The sequence below is a fragment of the Oncorhynchus mykiss genome, chromosome 5 (genome assembly GCF_013265735.2).
Source record: "Oncorhynchus mykiss isolate Arlee chromosome 5, USDA_OmykA_1.1, whole genome shotgun sequence".
NCBI classification, from domain to species: domain Eukaryota; kingdom Metazoa; phylum Chordata; class Actinopteri; order Salmoniformes; family Salmonidae; genus Oncorhynchus; species Oncorhynchus mykiss.
The window spans coordinates 45,017,371-45,035,004 of record NC_048569.1 but is presented as its reverse complement, the minus strand read 5'-3'; the positions used below and the strand labels follow the sequence as shown (position 1 = coordinate 45,035,004).

Sequence of the window (17,634 nt, the reverse complement as noted above, 5' to 3'; positions counted from 1 at the left end):
AGATCCTCTGGTCTGATGAAACCAAGATTGAACACTGGTCTGAATGCCATGCTGTAGAAAACCTGGCACCACCCCTATGGTGAAGCATGGTGGTGGCAGCATCATGCTGTGGGGAGGTTTTTCAGCGGCAGGGACTGGGAGACTAGTCAGGATCGAGGCAAAGATGAATGGAGCAAAGTACAGAATGATCCTTGATGAAAACTTGCTCCAGAGCGCTCAGGACCTCAGACTGGGGCAAAGGTTTACCTTCCAACAGGACAATGACCCTAAACACACAGCCAAGACAATGCAGGAGTGGCTTCGGAACAAGTCTCCGAATGTCCTTGAGAGGCCCAGCCAGAGCCCAGACTTGAAACCTGATCGAACATCTCTGGGGAGATCTGAAAATAGCTGTGCAGCGACGCTCCCCATCCAACCTGACAGAGCTTGAGGATCTGCAGAGAAGAATGGGAGAAACTCTCCAAGTACAGGTGTGCCAAGCTTGTACCGTCTTACCCAAGAAGAATCAAGGCTATAATCGCTGCAAAAGGTGCTTCAACAAAGTACTGAGTAAATAATCTGAATACTTATGTAAATGTGATATTTCAGTTTGAATAAATTAGCCAAAAATGATAAATTACAGTTTTTGCTTTGTCAATAGTATTGTGTGTAGATTGATGAGGGGAAAAAAACGATTGAATACATTTTAGAATAAGGCTGTAATGTAACAAAATGTGAAAGAAGTCGAGGGGTCTGAATGCTTTCTGAGTGCCCTGTATATACAAATGTACAATGAGTAGCATAATACATAGCGAGCATACAGAGATCAGTTGTCCAGCCTCTCAGGATCACTTGATACCAACCACTGATTTCCCCAGATCTATTTCTAAATTGGCTCTAAATTGGCTCCAGTGTGTGTGGTTTGTGCGTCCTTGCTAGTGGATTGTTTGGGATTAGGGGCTTAAAAGGGCTTCTTCCATCAAATTGTTAGTCCAAATAAAATACAAATGTCACATTTTAAAGTCCATTTTATTGCATTTAGTACACAAAACATTTATGTGATGCACAGTCAATCAAATAAACTTTCGATTTCATTTCATTTTTTTTAATAAAACAAGACAATGTTGACAATTTCCGGGGAAAAAAAGTGCTTACAGGCTATTGTCTCAATAAATACGAGAACATTGAGGTCTTGTCTCCCTTAGTCCCTTTGTAAACACAGGATCCTATTCCTCACTGACTCCACTCCACAGCCAAGACACAAAAGTTACAGTTTCACACAATCTCCCTCTCCCCAGGCTGACCAGCTAACAAACGTCTATATACACATCATATCCCCAGTCCGCTGTACCACATCTCCGTTTCACCCCATAGAAGTGAAGCACACATGCTGGACTAATTGTAGAAGACAGTAACAAAAACACTGACTTGACATGGGTCCTGCACAGACATAAATGATAATTTAGTGACAGTACACCTGGTTTAGAAAAAGGGTAGGGATTACATGTAATGTGACATGTATCGTCTTTTAGTCCTTCTTTACAAGTGGAGGAACGTTATCGGGTGACACATTTCAGACCTCCCTCTCTTTCTCTCATACTCAAATGTGATTGTTCAACATTTAACAGAGGTATGTCAATGCCAAACGCCTCACAAGGCTGTTACTGTAAATCCTAATTTTACAATTTGGAGTGTCAAATGATTGAAATATCCATATTATAATAATACATTTATATTTATCTTTGCACATGAGGATATGGTGAAAATTAAAATCACCCCCCCCCCAAAAAAAAATGATTGTATTTCAATATTTTCACCAGTAAAAATTTCAAGTTACACCTTGCCACTATTTTTTTTAAATCATCCTAATAAATTTGAGTTTTTCGTTTTCTCTGTTAATTGTGGTGTTTTACCTCAGCTGACTGGAAATGAGTCATAATTCAAAACAACCGTATTAGGGTCGTTCTGTTTGCTTATCATGGATAAGATAAGGCACACAATCTACCCTCATCTGAGGCTTATATCCTGTACAGAAGGCTGCTGATGACAGTGTATTAACGAAGAGCTGATTACCACATGATCTCAAATAATACCAATACTAACAGCTGTGACTTAAAAAAAAAAATCGTACTAATTTTAAGTTCGAAGCAGATTCCACAACAAAACTCAGTTATTTCGCATTCCTTCATGGTATCATCATAGAGAGAAAGGAGGGAGGTTTCTTACCTCCGTGTCCTCTGTAAAGCTCACAAGTCCAATCCCTTGCCGTTTTTTCCCCCCCTCATAGGTAAATCTTTAGAAATTTGACAGCGCACATGAGGCTGTATTCCTGTTAGCCTGGTCCCGTCACCCCCATCGGAGGATGGAGAGAGGAGTCCTTTCAGTCCAGCTCTGCACAAGGAGCTCATGGTCTGGTTCAATGTGTCTTGGCCTTGAATAAGTCCCAGTGAGCAAAAGGAAGGGCTCACATCCTCCATGACAACAGTCAGACTGGCTGTATAATCATAATCCTGTTCGTGGGAAAAGAGTCGATGAGGCAGTCTCTCTCTCTCTTTCGCTCTCCGTCCGAGTGGTTAAGGGTGAGAGGTCAAGAGTAGAGAGCTTCTCAAATCTTGATCCTCTCTTTAAGTCATCTTGCTGATGGGAGGTCAGGATTCAAGGGTCAGAGGTCGGGGGAGGGGGGGGGGGGGGGGGGGGGGTGGCAGCAGCAGCGTACATTAGTTAGCGGCTGAGGGGTAGCTGGGGCAGCGACATGGCTTGATGGGGGTTCAGGCTCTGTGTCGTTAGAACGGAGAATGGGTGGCCTGGTGGAACAGAAGAGAGGGACACACGTGAAATATTATAACTCAGTTCAGCACAGTATCAAGATGGGGGAGCGGTAAAGGAACATACTCAAGCACAGTACAATTAGTTTTATTGTTAGAAAGCGTGAACTATTGACACAGTGAAACACAGCCACTGCTGAGTAGACAAGGACAAATCCCTCCTCTTTTATCGCTCTTCATACCTCTATCCGTCTTCCTGTATTTCCTCGGAGAGGAGACGTGAGGAGGAAAGTGCAGAAAATGGAGTTGGTGAAGCAGAGTAGAGGGCTTTGTGAGGATGTAGTGAAGAGACTAACCAACGTAACACTCACTGTCGATGTATCCGTGCAGGGCCACCATACGCGCCCTCTCAGGACTGCCAAAGGGGGAGTAATGCAGGTCGTCGGGCAGCGAAGGGGGCATCCGGGACTGGGGGTGGCCTTGCGAGGGTCCGCTGTGCTGGGGGGTATGCTTTTTGTGTCTTGCTCTGCAGTTTTGAAACCAAACCTATGAAAATGCAATGTTACCAGCTGTCATATGACATGTCGCTATATTCTCATTGTTTTTACCACCATGAGTCATGTGACACTTAGCATACACTCCAAAGCAACTTACAACTTATTTACATCATTGCTTTGAGACGGCGTGAACGGACCCTCACCTGTATGACTCTCCTGCTGAGACCCGTCATGTCCGCCAGCTTCTGCAGGGTCTGTGCATCGGGGTTGTTGTCCTGCGCAAACTGAGCCTGCATCACCTGGGAATTGTACATAAGTTATTAGAAATATATGACCTCACTGTCTCAGCTATTTTGGCTGTATATCAGCAAATAGCGGAGTATCAGCGTCCAGAAATGACAATGTAACACCACCGCAGAGCTAAACGACAAGGAGCCCATTGAAATGAACGAGACGCCAGACCACATCGGACAATGTTGCCAACGACGACCATTAGAAAGTCACTAAGACAGAGAAATCATATTCCCCAGCCTATTTGTAAAATAATTCGAATTTGTTATTGACCTATTATTGGAAATAGAAAATGAGGAGACAGGGACATGTGGTTCCCTCCTCTGTGACTCACCTGCAGCTGCTCAGCTGTGAAGGAGGTGCGTGCTCTCTTGGCAGGCTTGGGTTGGCTGTCCTGCTCTGACGGCACTGCCCCCTCCAGAGTGATGCCGCTGCCTGAGACACCACGGCACAGAGACAGGGGGAAAGAAAGGCGAGGATAGGGAAGAATGAGAGAAAGACAGAAAAAAAAGAGAGAGGGGAAAAAGCTACATTTAGAGTTTTCCCAGTGAGAATTGTTATCCCCACAGTTACATCACAGTGTTATGTTCCAAAATAGTTTTTTGGGCTGTCCCCATAGGAGAAACCTTTTTGGTTCCAGGTAGAATTATTTTGGGTTCCATGTAGAACTCTTTGTGTAAAGGATTCTACATGGAACACAAAAGGGTTCTAGCTGGAACCAAAAAGGGTTCAACAAAGGGTTTAAGAACCCTTTAAGGTTCTAGATAACACCTTTTTTTTAGTAGCGTAGTGTATCCTACAGTGTTGTGTAGCTGTATACTATATAAAAGTGTACACGTACAGCAAGTAGGTTATCGTTTTGACATCAACTTTAGAGAGCAGGTTCTAGAGAGAACACTGAGATAGGACGCCCTAGACCAGTGAACCCACACTCAGAGCAGGTTCGAGAGAGCCCAGTGACTCACCACTCTCGGCAGCCCGTTTGAGGTTCTCCACCATGGTGTCGTAGTGGATCCTGCAGAGCACCTTGTCCTCCACCAGGCCAAACTCCTCCCCCGTGGACAGCTGCCTCTTGCAGGAGAAGCAGGCGAAGCACGCCAGGTGGTAGGCGTTGCCCCTGGCTCGACGCACCCAGTCGCTGGCGTAGATCTGGCGGCCGCACCGGGCACACTTTGTACCGAACTTACTGTGAGAGAGAGAGAGAGAGAGAGAGAGAGAGAGAGAGAGAGAGAGAGAGAGAGAGAGAGAGAGAGAGAGAGAGAGAGAGAGAGGAGAGGAGAGAGAGACAGAGAGAGAGAGAGAGAGAGAGAGGAGAGGAGAGAGAGACAGAGAGAGACAGAGAGAGAGAGAGAGAGAGAGAGGAGAGGAGAGAGAGACAGAGAGAGAGAGAGAGAGAGAGAGAGGAGAGGAGAGAGACAGAGAGAGACAGAGAGAGCGAGAGAGAGCGAGAGAGAGCTGTGGCATCAATATTCTGCTATAGAGGAGGACAAAAAAAAACGTAATAAAAAAAAAAAGGGTCTATAACCAGACTTGTTGTTATGTCAACTTTATGTACAAAATATGACCGTGTTTATAGCTGAATTGAACTAGTCAAATCCATGCATTTAAATGGATGTACAATGTGAAAAGCGACATTCGGACTGGACCTTTAATAAATCAGGTACCCCCACCTTCCAATAATTTGCAAATAATTCAATAAATGACCTCTTCCATATATCAACCTTAAACTTTTTTTTAAAACTTTCAACACTTGTTCCACACTGAACCAAATCAGCTCTTCTGAGGGCACTAACATTACAGATGTGAAGCAGAGCCTGGCTGATTACTTGTTCAGGCCTGATTTTAAGAGAGGGCAAGAGAGAAGAGAGAGAAAGACAGAGAGAATCATGCTGATGTATTTTCTAATAGATAGCCTACTGTAGATCACTTGAAAAAAAAAAAGGTCTGTCAATATTGCAGAATTTGGTTTTTGCTTGTTCAGTCCATCAGTTTACATTATGAGTTGAATGGAAGTGGAGAATTATTTCATTTCAAACTAATAGGTTCACTGCATTTCTTGGCCTCGCTATCCGGGCTCCATTTTTGCCAAAGTAAATGTTCCTACCGTCATGATTTTGACATGAAGAATATTTAGCCAATTTGATGTTTTACACCAATATCACAGCTGTTAGCCACGTAAGTATATGCAACGAGGGGCACATATGACAAACTAAAGTACTATCAATGAAGTACTACATTTAGTTGATCGTTTCTGACTGGCCTTGTCATAACCTTCATAAAAGAGGCTTTTGAGAGATCAGGTGTAAGTTTGTTAGAACTGGACATGTCCAGCCTGTTTAGATCCAGACATTCGGGTTGACCCAGTCAGTGTTTCAGGGGCAGGGCGGGGCCGATGTGGACGGACAGAGAAAGGCTGTACTAATGGTCTGCAGATGGCCCCTAGCCTGACCATCTGTGGGTGTGTCCGCGCTTGCGTTCATGCGTGCATGACAAGGAGAGTCGAGTCAGTCTACTAAGAGGAAACGACCCCCGTCTCCAGAGCTCAGAGATCTCTCACATAAACACAGTGACATAAGCATGGTAACAACCTCAAAGGGATAGAGACGAGGGGTGAAGGGCCAAGTATAAGGGGCTGGGGGAAGCCAATCACCAATCATAGCCGACCAGGCAGGGAGCAGCAGACTGATTTGGTAGAAGGCAGCATCTCCCCGGCTCAATGCCAGGCGTCCCAAATTGTGCCCTATTTCCTACACAGCGGCCCTGTAGGCCCCGGTCAAAAGTAGTGCACTATATAGGGAATAGAGTGCCATTTGGGATATCCCAGTTCCAGAATGACGCCATGAGGTTGAGTCGGAGTTCTTATGTGCCTGGCTTCCACGCTCCACTGACTCTAGTGCTGAAAGAGAAGCACTCTGGGATACGTCCACAAATAAATGACACAACAACGCACTAAGACAGGTCTGAGACTGACTGTACAGACCTGGCTGGCTGGATGTCTCAGCCTCTTCCCTGGGAAAAGGTACCACGGTACACACACACACAGTACTACAGTATACACACACACACACCTCTCCTTCCCTGGCCCGATCACCCAAAATGCTCTGTTCCAGCTACATCCCTTTGAGTAAATAGATAGGACTACTGAATGATGAGGGTAAGGGCCGGAGGCACAGTATACACGTCATTATGCAAGAATACACACCGCTCACAACAAAAGCCTACTCAGACTTTGTGAAACCATTCCAGAGTTTATTGTGTACTTTAAACCCGACTATCTATGGCCCTCTTTACTGAGAATACCGCGTGTTGATTAATGATGCATTGTGGAGGACAGTTCAGAAAGAAATGTTGTGGAACGGAACAGTAATCTACCATGACAGTTTGTCTGCCTCAGACTCTACGACACAACACAGAAGTGTGTGTGTGTGTGTGTGTGTGTGTGTGTGTGTGTGTGTGTGTCTGTGTGTGTGTGTCTGTGTGTGTGTCTGTGTGTTATTTTGCACAGCATGCACGCATGTGTGTGCATATCATCATCTTTCTTCATCTTCACTAGCTTTGTAGTTAATTATGCCTTTGTATCAAAAAGCTGGTGTTTATTCTGGGTGCATGCCAATCCCCTATCACCTTTAGGAGAAACATTCTCTCCACAAAGCTTTCCTCCAGCCCTCCTCTCTGCTCCGCTCAGCTCCACATTCATCTACCTACAGCCGAAGAGAAGTATATTCATCCCCAAGACTATTGAGCTTGAACGTAGTACTGAAGATGGGCAAATTTCTTATTGAAATGTCCATGTACATTTTCTTCCGCAAGTACTATTAGGAAAGCATTCCAACATGCATTCCTTATGAAGACCAAAATTACCATTGTATGAGATATAGGCATATTTTCTTATCCAAACAGGATACTTACCCTATTTTCCTACCAGGTAAAAACACCTAATTTCCTCCTAAATCAGTAAAGGACAGACACATCCTGATGTCCTGAGCCTCAGTGTGTTTGTTTACCTTCCTGACTTCTCCTGTCAGACAATCTGACATCTCAAGTCTCTTTTGCCTCTACCAGGTCTGGTTTCACTCACGGCATGCTCCTCTCAGTTTCTACGGAGACCTCATCAGTGCCTGGCGGGAAGCAGGCTGGCAGCGGGGCGGGTTGATGAGGACGGCTGGATAGGCTACATACGCCCCCCCCACCCCCCCACCCGCCCCCCCAACCTCATACACGCACACACCTTCCGTCCCCTAGCACCGCTGACCGCCCCAACCCCAACGCAGCGGCGAGGACGGCCACTCAGGTTACCGTGTCAGCATCCCAGGGTGCCCCTGATTGGCGGTGCTTTGCAACTTCCTGTGTGGCCTGCGGCTCACGGCAGCTCACGGCTCGCTGTGTTTCTGTTTCGGGGCCTGGCTGACAGAGGGGCTTTAGTTACTACAGCGTCTGCTCTGTCCCATGCCCCTCTACCCCTCTGCCCCTGCTCCTCCACCACCCCCCTTTAGGCAGAGTAAACCCACTCTGATTTCCTGCTATTACGCCCCATTACAACAGCTGTCAGTCCAGAGCCAGATGAGAGACTGACACAAATGAGAAATATCTCCTTGTTTTTCTCTCCAGAGCCAGAATGAGGAATGAGTGACGCCCAGCTCTGTCTGGTCCTCAGAACTCACGGCAGTCTAACCCTTCCTACAGGCCTAGCAAGTACACTGGTGTTGAAACACCACTGAGGTGGAATGTCAAGCTGCACAGTGGAAAAGGGAGAGAGAGGTTTCAATCGAACCCTCTCTGCAGCAGAGCAATACATTCAGTTTGACGGTTTTGTACACACCTGACCAGTCACTGGTTAAGATGGTTGTAAACAAACGAACTCCGCATATGGGGATGCTTCTGGTCCCAACCACAACAATGCCCCATCATTCATCACTATGGCTTCCAACCATGTCCATTTCACAATACAAAATCCTCCATGTTTTATTTTAATTGCTGCCCCCCACTGGAGGGAATAGAAGTATTTGGGGTTTCAGGGTAAATGGGGACGGGGCCAAGGGAGCCTTATGTTGATATGGGTCACATATAACATTATTGTGTAGCAGAATGCATACACTATTTTCATGTTGTAAAAAACTTCACCTTAATGACTGACGGCTGGTCTTTGTGTGGAAGTAGGCACAGTCAGTTTTACATAAGCAGGTTCCCATGGCAGGCACATACACACGTGCTCGCACACTGATGCACACACACAACACACCCGTTGTGGACAGAAAGATCAGGCATTTTCCCTAAGCACCTTTTGGAACAGGAGGCTCAGAGACATAGTGTTCCCTGTGTGTGTGTGTGTGTGTGTGTGTGTGTGTGTGTGTGTGTGTGTGTGTGTGTGTGTGTGTGTGTGTGTGTGTGTGTGTGTGTGTGTGTGTGTGTGTGTGTGTGTGTGTGCGTGTGTGTGTGTGTGTGCGTGTGCATGCGTGTGTGCGTGTGTGTGATGTATAGTGAATGCACGTGAATGCGTGTGTGCATGCATGCGTGTGTGTTCCTGCGTGTGTGACAGGAATCACATTCAGAAACACGTTGACCCGGACAACACTGGGTGCTGGGCTTGGGGCTTTAATTGCTGGTGATTATAAACCTCAGACCAGTGGCTCTGTATCAGGTTACCATCAGAAAAACACCAGGCAGGCAGACCCAGCTCACAGCTCACTCCTCCTCACAGCTCTGTTCTGTGCTGGTGTTGTTGAACCCTCACAGCAACAGTGCCAGTATGGACCCCACCCCCCCTCCCACACATCACACCCCCCTAAGCAGGGTCACTCCCTTCACCTCTCTGGCGCAACCACACGCACCTGCACACACACACGCACCTCTCTTTCTGCGGGACCTGTTGCCATCCACTGAGGGATTGGAGTCCGAGCAGGGAGATGCCACCGTGCCCACTGACTATGACTTTGCCTGGGGTGCGAAACTTTTCACACACATGCACACACAAGCATGCACGCACACACACATACAGAGATGCCGCTGTGCCCACTGACTGTCGGGATAAACCGTTCCCAGGCTCCCTCTCTAGTGCCAAGCTCCCTCTCAAGCTTGGAACCATTAAAGCCCTTTCACTATGTCCACAGTAATACGTTAGACAGTCAATCACATTCTGCCTCTAGTTATGTTCCCAACATGCCACCATACTCTTGTGGCAGCGTCTTAAATGTAACCCTATTCTCTACAGTGCACTACGTTTGACCAGGGCCCATGGGGCTCTAGTCAGTGCACTACTTTTGACCAGGGCCCATGGGGCTCCAGTCAGTGGACTATTTAGGGGATTTGGTGCCATTTGGCACATAATATTGCATCCCTCACCAGGAAAAATGTGTCTTTAAGATGTGGAATTATTCCCGAATGAAATAAATAAAACTAGAAACGAGCAGTTTAGAATGTTTGGGGGAAATGACGAAGGAGAAACACTGGAGGTTCTGTGGGTTGCATTGTGTTCAGTGTTGCACTCCTCTTTCCAACAGCAGATGGGCGTAATTTCTTACAATAATGGGATTTTAAAAACGTGGCAACGGTTAAGTTTCCAAGGCTTTTTTGTTCAAGTTTTTGAATATCTTTTTGAACACCATAACACTACACGACCCGCATCTCACGTGAGTGGACACTCGTTATGAAGGAGAAATGCTGGAGGTTCTGCCCGTTGTATTGTGGGGGTGTATGGCGGACTCCTCTTTCCTACAACAGATGGTCAGACTGTCTGTGTATGGCTTACCATATTAAACTTTACCAGATGAATGTCCAACATGTTTAGATCATCTGGAAAACCTTCCATAAATATCAACCAATATGTAAATTAGAATATTTCAACCTATCGGCCAGGAAATTAAATTACAGGCAATTTTCTTCTGCAATGATCTCCTTTTTAAATAAATGGCCTTGCTCAGCTGTAAAGCAATTTCCTCTACAGTTTATTATGAATGGGACAATATAACAATTCTGAGCCAAGAGTTCAATATAATTAGTTATTGATGACAAACTCTGTGTGATAATCTCAGGATGCATACAGTTTTTAGTATTTTAACTCAGAAGAACATTACCTCTAGCTATTAAATAAGAAGCTATAGTCAGATGGTGTTTCACATTTATCCTGCATTATGAGAGACCATCTCATGGCTCATTTGAGCTTTGCAATCATAGTAGCTCAGTATCGATCATTTTCTCTTGTAAACACATTACATAATCATCATATTTACAAATATATATATATATATATATATACCACGTTTACACTCCCTGCATGTATCTCTGATGGTGTTCATCTATTACTAAAGTCAAGTAATACATTCTTGGTTGACATTGACTTCTTTTAGTTCTGTAGTCTAAGCCTTGATGCTGATCTGATAAGTACACTCCACGCCCGCATTGCGTGGACACAAGTGCCGATGTTCCTATCTCAATAGATCCACTGTGCTATACAGGGACCGGGTCTCTCTGTGAAGGGCTTTAGATGAAACATCTTGTGAAGCATCACTTCAGATTATTAGCCTAACACAGAAAACAAACCTTCTGAGGCAGCGGCTCCTAAAACACAGTATCGACTTTAAAGGGCCAGTCACTTCACATTGACTGGAAATGGATGCGGAGGAGAGGAGGCCTGGCCAATTGAGAGCTTGCATTCAGGCTCTGTGTTGAGTGCTCTGCAATCATGACACACTGGAGACGCGCATGCTGCATGAGACTTCACAGTTTAGCTTTAGCCTCGGAGTGTTATTCTTACTCGGCAGTGTGTGTAGTGTGTGCGTGCGTGGGTGCGCGCGCGCGCGCGTGCGTATGTATGTAATTACAGGTATTTGTAAATATTGTGTCAAATGTGTTATATGAATGGAGCTGGTGAAATATAAATATATATTAATATAGAATATTATAGAAAATATAACCGCATTGGCAGCATTGAAAGCAATTTTGTTTGATGTATATTTTGTGTCTGTTAAAGAGTATGTGGAAGAGTATGAAACCATCAACAAATATAATAGCATTGCAAGCAATGATGAATGGTGTTATTGTGTTATTGTGTGTAGGAACTGTAGAAACAGTGTGTAACAACATGCTATATGATAATAGCCCAACAAATTGTAGTCTTGGGGGTAGCACTGATTAGAATCGTTATCAGTAAGTGTTCCTGTGAATATCTTCTCATGTCTTCATATCTACACCTGTTGTGTTCAGCGCATGTCACAAATAACATTTGATTTTGATTTTGATTAGATTTCTGTTAGACAATCTCATGAAATTAGTCCAGAGATTAGTCTTGATTTATATTTGGTCATAACTCATATATGTTTTGGTATGTATTAGATTTTGTTTAGATTAATAAACAATAGAATAGCAGTTTAGATAAGAATAGAATAAAAGATTGTATACTACAGTATCCCCCCCCCCCCAATAACACCTGCTAAATGTGTATGCGATTATATAATTAGATTGTTATTAGTTGATCTCTCTTTGCTTTTTGAATCAAGAGACAAGCTGAGCTGACGATCCATGGACGAAAATTTAAAAAGTGTAAACCTGTACAAATTAACTCGTGTTGTATGTCGTAACATCATTATTACTGATGTGGTGTTGGCGTTGTTGTTATAAGGCCTAGTGGCCTAGGGCTTTTGCAATCGCAATGTTTGATGATTTAATACATTTGTTATTCAAAACTGCAAGGCAAAGAATCAGTGTTATGCGCTTTCTTATTTTATTTAACTAGCCAAGTCAGTTAAGAACAAATTATTATTTACAATGACGGCCTAGGAACAGTGTCTTGTTCAGGGCAGAACGACAGATTTTTACCTTGTCAGCTCAGGGATTTGATCTAGCAACCTTTGCCTAGGGATTTGATCTAGCAACCGGTTACTGGCCCAACGCTCTAACCACTAAGCTACCTGCCGCCCAATTGATGTCATCTTCATCATTAAATGCGCGTATAATATACCAGCAATTTATAAATCCTGCAAAACACGTCTCACTACACGCCCCATAACAAAAGCCTATACCAGCAGAATTACATTTATTTTACAGCATCTCAATATTTAGGCCGACGATGTAGCCTCAACAATGAGATTCATAAAAAGTTACTCCTTTTACTCCTACCCTTATTTTGCTTATAAGCTTTTGAATACCTTTTTAAACACCGACACAATTATGCGCATGTCCACTGTTACCCAAAGGAGAGGCAGGTTTTCGCATGGGAGGCGGCAGGCGGAAGCATAATATTTAATATAATATAATATAATAATATTTTGAAAACAAAGTCAAAAACTTACCCTACCTGAAATAATCCATTTTACAGAAGATCTCTTTGTTTTTGATGTAACAGCTGTTGTGTTGACGTAACGACGTCCGGCAGACAGAACACTCCAGACACCTCACGTGCCAGATCAAGTTATTTACCTGCAAAACAAAACAGTGGTAAAAAAAAAGAAGCTTAAATAATAATAATAATAATTATCATCATCGTCATCATATTAATAATAATTATAACAATATAACAATTATAATAATTATAATTATAATAATTATAACAATATGTCTGTATGTAGCCTATGTGAAATCAAATTGAATCGTTTAAATTTCATTATTGCTCAAATAGTAGCCTAGGCTAAACGATTTAAATTAATGAACATGTCAAATAATAACAACAAAATAAACAACTGTAAAAATAGCATAATTCATATAGGCTATTATGCACTTTGCAATTGATTTTGTTCCAATAAAAAAAAACATCCATGACTTAGTTGATATTTTGGTGGAGCTACAAAGACAGTAGGACTTTTATAATAAATATGTTTCCCTCTATCCGGTAACTTTCAATTTGATTGCGCACGTTAAAAAAAATGTATACAACACGTATGGCCATTGGGCCATTTGACGTCAGCTAGACTGTATATTCACTCATCAATTGTGCATACATACGCAGACCAGGCAAAAGGTTTGAATATTGTTTGATTTCATTATTGCCTTTAATGTTAAAATGATTCCTAAACCGTACAGTTCGTTGAAGAATAGTTCAAATGTAATGTCAATGTAATTAATATATCTCATAATTGTTTTGTTCTTCTCGATGTTTGTCCGTGTGACGTAGGCCCAGCCTACCAAGTAAAGGAAACTAATAAAATGTCAACATAAAGATATACACAAATATTATTTTATTACTTCGTTCTCCATATAAGAAAATGGGCCATGTGCAAAATAAAGGGGTATGTCCTTGCATCATTAGGCATATAGATTATTAAACACAAAATATATATACAGCGAGATTTGGTGGAGTGGACCACTGGGTCTGTTCTATGAGTGGATTTCATTTTTTTTATAGAAGCAAAATGTTCAAACCATTTAAAGATAAATAGCCTATAAAGAATCGATTTCAAAAATTAATATAGCTATTCATTTAAAATGAACATGCATCGCTTCCTGATAAAATAGTTTCCACATGTATCGCTTCCATATAAAGACTTAAAATAAATGGAGCACAGATAGCGGAATAATGATCCCCTTAGATTTAAGTAACACACACTTCCTGCAACTCTGAAAAACACTCCCAGACAGTTGTTTTTTACTACGGAGCACGCAGAGCGAGGCTGGGCGTTGTTCTTGATGTGAATTTGAAAGACATAAAAAACATAACACGATGTATGACCCTGGCCTATCTAGGCTACTGTCCTTTCTTTTGTTTTATAAATAACATAGTATGTTCAAAACAATGGAGCTTCAGAAGATCAACACTTTAGCCTTCTAAATTATTTCAGGGTTTCATAATTCGGAGCATGATTTCATTTATATTCGTATTAATATTTAAGGAAGATAATGAAGTCAACGTGGATGTAGCTCTGGCTAAATACATCAAACATGTTAGTAAAGTTGTAAAAACTAAAACAAGTCAAAGGGATTTTCCATATCTGTTTTACATTCGCAAAAACATAAATCCTATGCTCGTGCGGTTTTAGCCTTTTCATGACCAATAACGCGCGCACTCGCACCTTGAGTAGGTATCTGTCCAGGATCTCCAAACCACAGCTCGCGCACACGTTCTTCCCGGTGGACGCCACGGAGGAGGCGGTGGAGATAGGCGAGCAGATATACGGGGTAGAGGGGGGACTCGGGGAGGAGCGCGTGTCCTCCCTCTCCATATTCGATCGGTGCGATTCTCCGTCCGAGTGAGACTGCACGAGAAACAAGTCAAGAATAAGGACAGGGATACATTTTAAGCGCATCTGGACCAAAATATTTGACATATTACAGCCTATAGGCTACTTCATGACCGAAGTCATGCTTTTAGCATAGAAAAGCATATTCAGGCACGCTATCAGCGTCACCATAAATGTTGCATAAATACTTGACAGGCAATAGACAACTAATAGCAATAACATTACATTTTACGCATGGCAATCATTTATCCTTCAGATGCTATAATAATAAACAGCAATGCACACATTGCAAATAATGCATTAAAACGTTTACATAACTTCTCACCATGACGTGTGTGTATTTGGCTTCCACGCAGCGCGAGGCACCCGGTGTACTCTGCGGCGTTTCTGGAGAAATCACCTACAAGACAAGATTCAACAGCAAGTCGAAGTCAACTCGCGGCTAACGTACTATCCATCTCCAGCCATGAAATCCTTGAGAGACATTGCAGCTCTGAAGCTATATAAAGCGTTCAAACAATAACTCCCGATTTGAACTGTTGTGGAGTATTTAGGGCCCTGCAACAAAAGCTGCCGTTTTAATGAAGCTATTTCAATTTGGATTGATTTTTTCTCTGCACTTAACCCATGGCTCTTAAAGTAATCGTGTTTTCCTCGCAATCCAGGGAACCGAAAAAAAACTACCTGCAATTACAAATAGCTTGAAATGCGCACGATAAGAGGAGACCCGGAGTGTCAATTTCAACTGTCAATCAGAAAAGGCAACGGGCCACCCAAAGAATGGCAAATTTGATTTTTAATGGCACTAATTAAAATCTAATTCTTCTCTAGCGAATTGGCATGTTGAAGAGGGTGGACTGCAAATCACACTCCATAATAGACGCGCTTGTCTCTTCATGGCGCGAGGCGCAGCTGATCTTTGTACACAACCAGTGATTCTTATGATATCAATTTAAGACACATAAAAACAGTTGCAGTTAAGAAAGCAACATGATGACAGCAGATAGATTACCTGTAAGATCCTAGTGTAGTCTATACAATGGTATCAACCAATACTATGTGGGTATCTTAGACATGCATGCTAAACCAGAAAGCAATCTTTAATATCCAAATTATATTTACGCATATATTTTACGCATAAGCTATTATTGTAGGCTATTGTTTTCTTCACATTACCTGTTTTGAGGGAATTCCTTCGGATAAAAACTTATTTCCCTCTGGTAGAGGGGCCAAAACCTCATTTTTCCAATACATGAACGCACTTGGGATTCTGATAGAACGTAAGTCGAGTTCCCTGCCTTTCCCAAGCTCGGAGTTTGAACTGATTTCACTTTCATGCAAGAAAAGATGCGCATCTATTGTATTCTCCGTGCCATGGATTTGCAGGGTTAATTACACTTCTTGTTTTGAACCCACGGCGTGTTTTTACTTCTACCCACGATCGATGCAACGGCCTCCCAGCACACATGCGATATAAAACATGAGAAACAGTTATGGCATCTATACGATGAAGCTCGTGGGTGTTGCAGACGGACGACCAAGTGGAGGTTGCTCTTCAGAACGCCTTATTTAGAACACTTAGAAAATGCTTCCTTCCTTTTTTTTTCTCCCTCTGTTAGGGATGGAATTGCTGACTACAGGAAGTAGATGGGTTGGCAGGTTTGCTCGAGATCTGCAAGAACGCGAGACACAACGAGTGAGAGCAGGTTAGGGTACCGTCTCTCCAAGCGCAATTCGTCTGGAGTGAAAGTTTAGTTGCGCTCCAGGATTGGAGGGGGGAGGGTAAACTTGTTGTATTATGGCTGCGAATAGGGTACGGTTCATGGACACCAATTTTCTGACACAGCACCGCTATAATGGAGTTTTGGCACTTGTCAATTTCTGTTATGGGTCGTAATAAATAACCTATTTCCAAATTAAAGTAAGTCTGATGTTGGATAATGTGGGTTCAAGTCAATCCTTTATGATTTAGGTTGAATTGAAAATAACTATTTAGGTGTTGAATAGTTCCTTTTAATGTGTGTTTATTATTGCATATTTAGATTCGCCTATTACTTCTGCATTCCTCACACAAACCATCATACAAAACGAAGTGTCTCCGGGAAGTGATTTAACTGGCTATCTTTCTTGTAAAGTCATTCTAAAGAAGACAGTCATTAGAAACATAGCACCTCATCGAATCATGTTTTTATTTTATTTTTTAATTGCAACATAATTATGCACCATAAAGGTTTATTAAGGTTAAATTATTCATGCTATACTTTATTTAGGATTCTTTCACTTTGCGAGACTATAGACGAGAAGATTTCAAACGAGACACACAAAATAAAGGTCGTTTATTTACAGTCCAATTTATTATTAGGCCTCTAATGTCAATGTATTATTATTATTGATACCTTGACTATTATATTAAATATTAATATTAGGGATTGTTTCTTATATCCGATTACTGACGGATTAAAATCTCAACGGGAAAGTTTGATTCTGCAAGAGGATCTATGGAAAATTTGACACAAAATTAACATGACATCTCATTCTCACCCCAAATTTGGTGTTTCTAGGACCTTGAAGACAATATGCTTGTCTCATTGACTCATGATGATCATCCTAAAAACGCCTTTCTATCACAGCATCAAAAATACCAACTAGCAGTAATTAATTTATTAATGATTGAAACGATGGATAATCATGATTTCCAATATACAGACTACTATCTTGAGACCCGCGCGAGTAACTGGAACTTTGGCAGTAAATATGTCACGGTTGCAGACATAACTGAAGACGCGCGGATCTCCCCTTCAAAATGATAACCATGTTGAATGCTACCAAGAGTTTGTGATTTCCCGGAAGCTGTTTCAATCATATCAGGCATTAGCTATGTCACTGTAAAAACATGTTCAATTCACAGGAAGATTGCTAAATAAATCATATTGAAGA

At 42.5% G+C, this 17,634-nt stretch overlaps 1 protein-coding gene across 4 annotated transcripts; it reads right to left on the bottom strand.

Annotated features, from left to right (window-relative positions):
* Positions 1 to 991: 991 nt before the first annotated feature.
* On the bottom strand, positions 992 to 16,439 carry lhx6 (LIM homeobox 6). Of its 4 annotated transcripts, none has more exons than XR_005051746.1 (9): positions 15,874 to 16,439; positions 15,023 to 15,097; positions 14,530 to 14,712; positions 12,822 to 12,943; positions 4,498 to 4,718; positions 3,867 to 3,967; positions 3,445 to 3,540; positions 3,101 to 3,270; positions 992 to 2,783 (listed from the first exon to the last, which is right to left on the bottom strand). XR_005051746.1 is itself a non-coding variant. In XM_036977647.1 (9 exons), the coding sequence occupies exons 1-9, from the start codon at positions 15,949 to 15,951 to the stop codon at positions 2,701 to 2,703; spliced, it is 1,149 nt and encodes a 382-aa protein (XP_036833542.1). In that variant the 5' UTR covers positions 15,952 to 16,439; the 3' UTR covers positions 992 to 2,700. The 4 variants fall into 4 exon arrangements, 3 of the variants coding, with proteins under 3 accessions (XP_036833542.1, XP_036833544.1, XP_036833543.1); XM_036977647.1 differs by having other exon boundaries at positions 3,101 to 3,290; XM_036977649.1 differs by having other exon boundaries at positions 3,116 to 3,270.
* Between the last annotated feature and the right edge of the window lie 1,195 nt (positions 16,440 to 17,634).

What these genes read in the sequence shown, in the direction of transcription:
- lhx6 (XM_036977647.1), bottom strand. Translation starts at nt 15,951, where the DNA reads ATGTATTGGAAAAATGAGGTTTTGGCCCCTCTACCAGAGGGAAATAAG. An exon ending in AAGGAATTCCCTCAAAACAG is followed by an intron (nt 15,098 to 15,873) that starts GTAATGTGAAGA and finishes CTTGTCTTGTAG; the next exon opens with GTGATTTCTCCAGAAACGCC. An exon ending in CGACAGTGAGTGTTACGTTG is followed by an intron (nt 2,784 to 3,100) that starts GTTAGTCTCTTC and finishes CTGTTCCACCAG; the next exon opens with GCCACCCATTCTCCGTTCTA.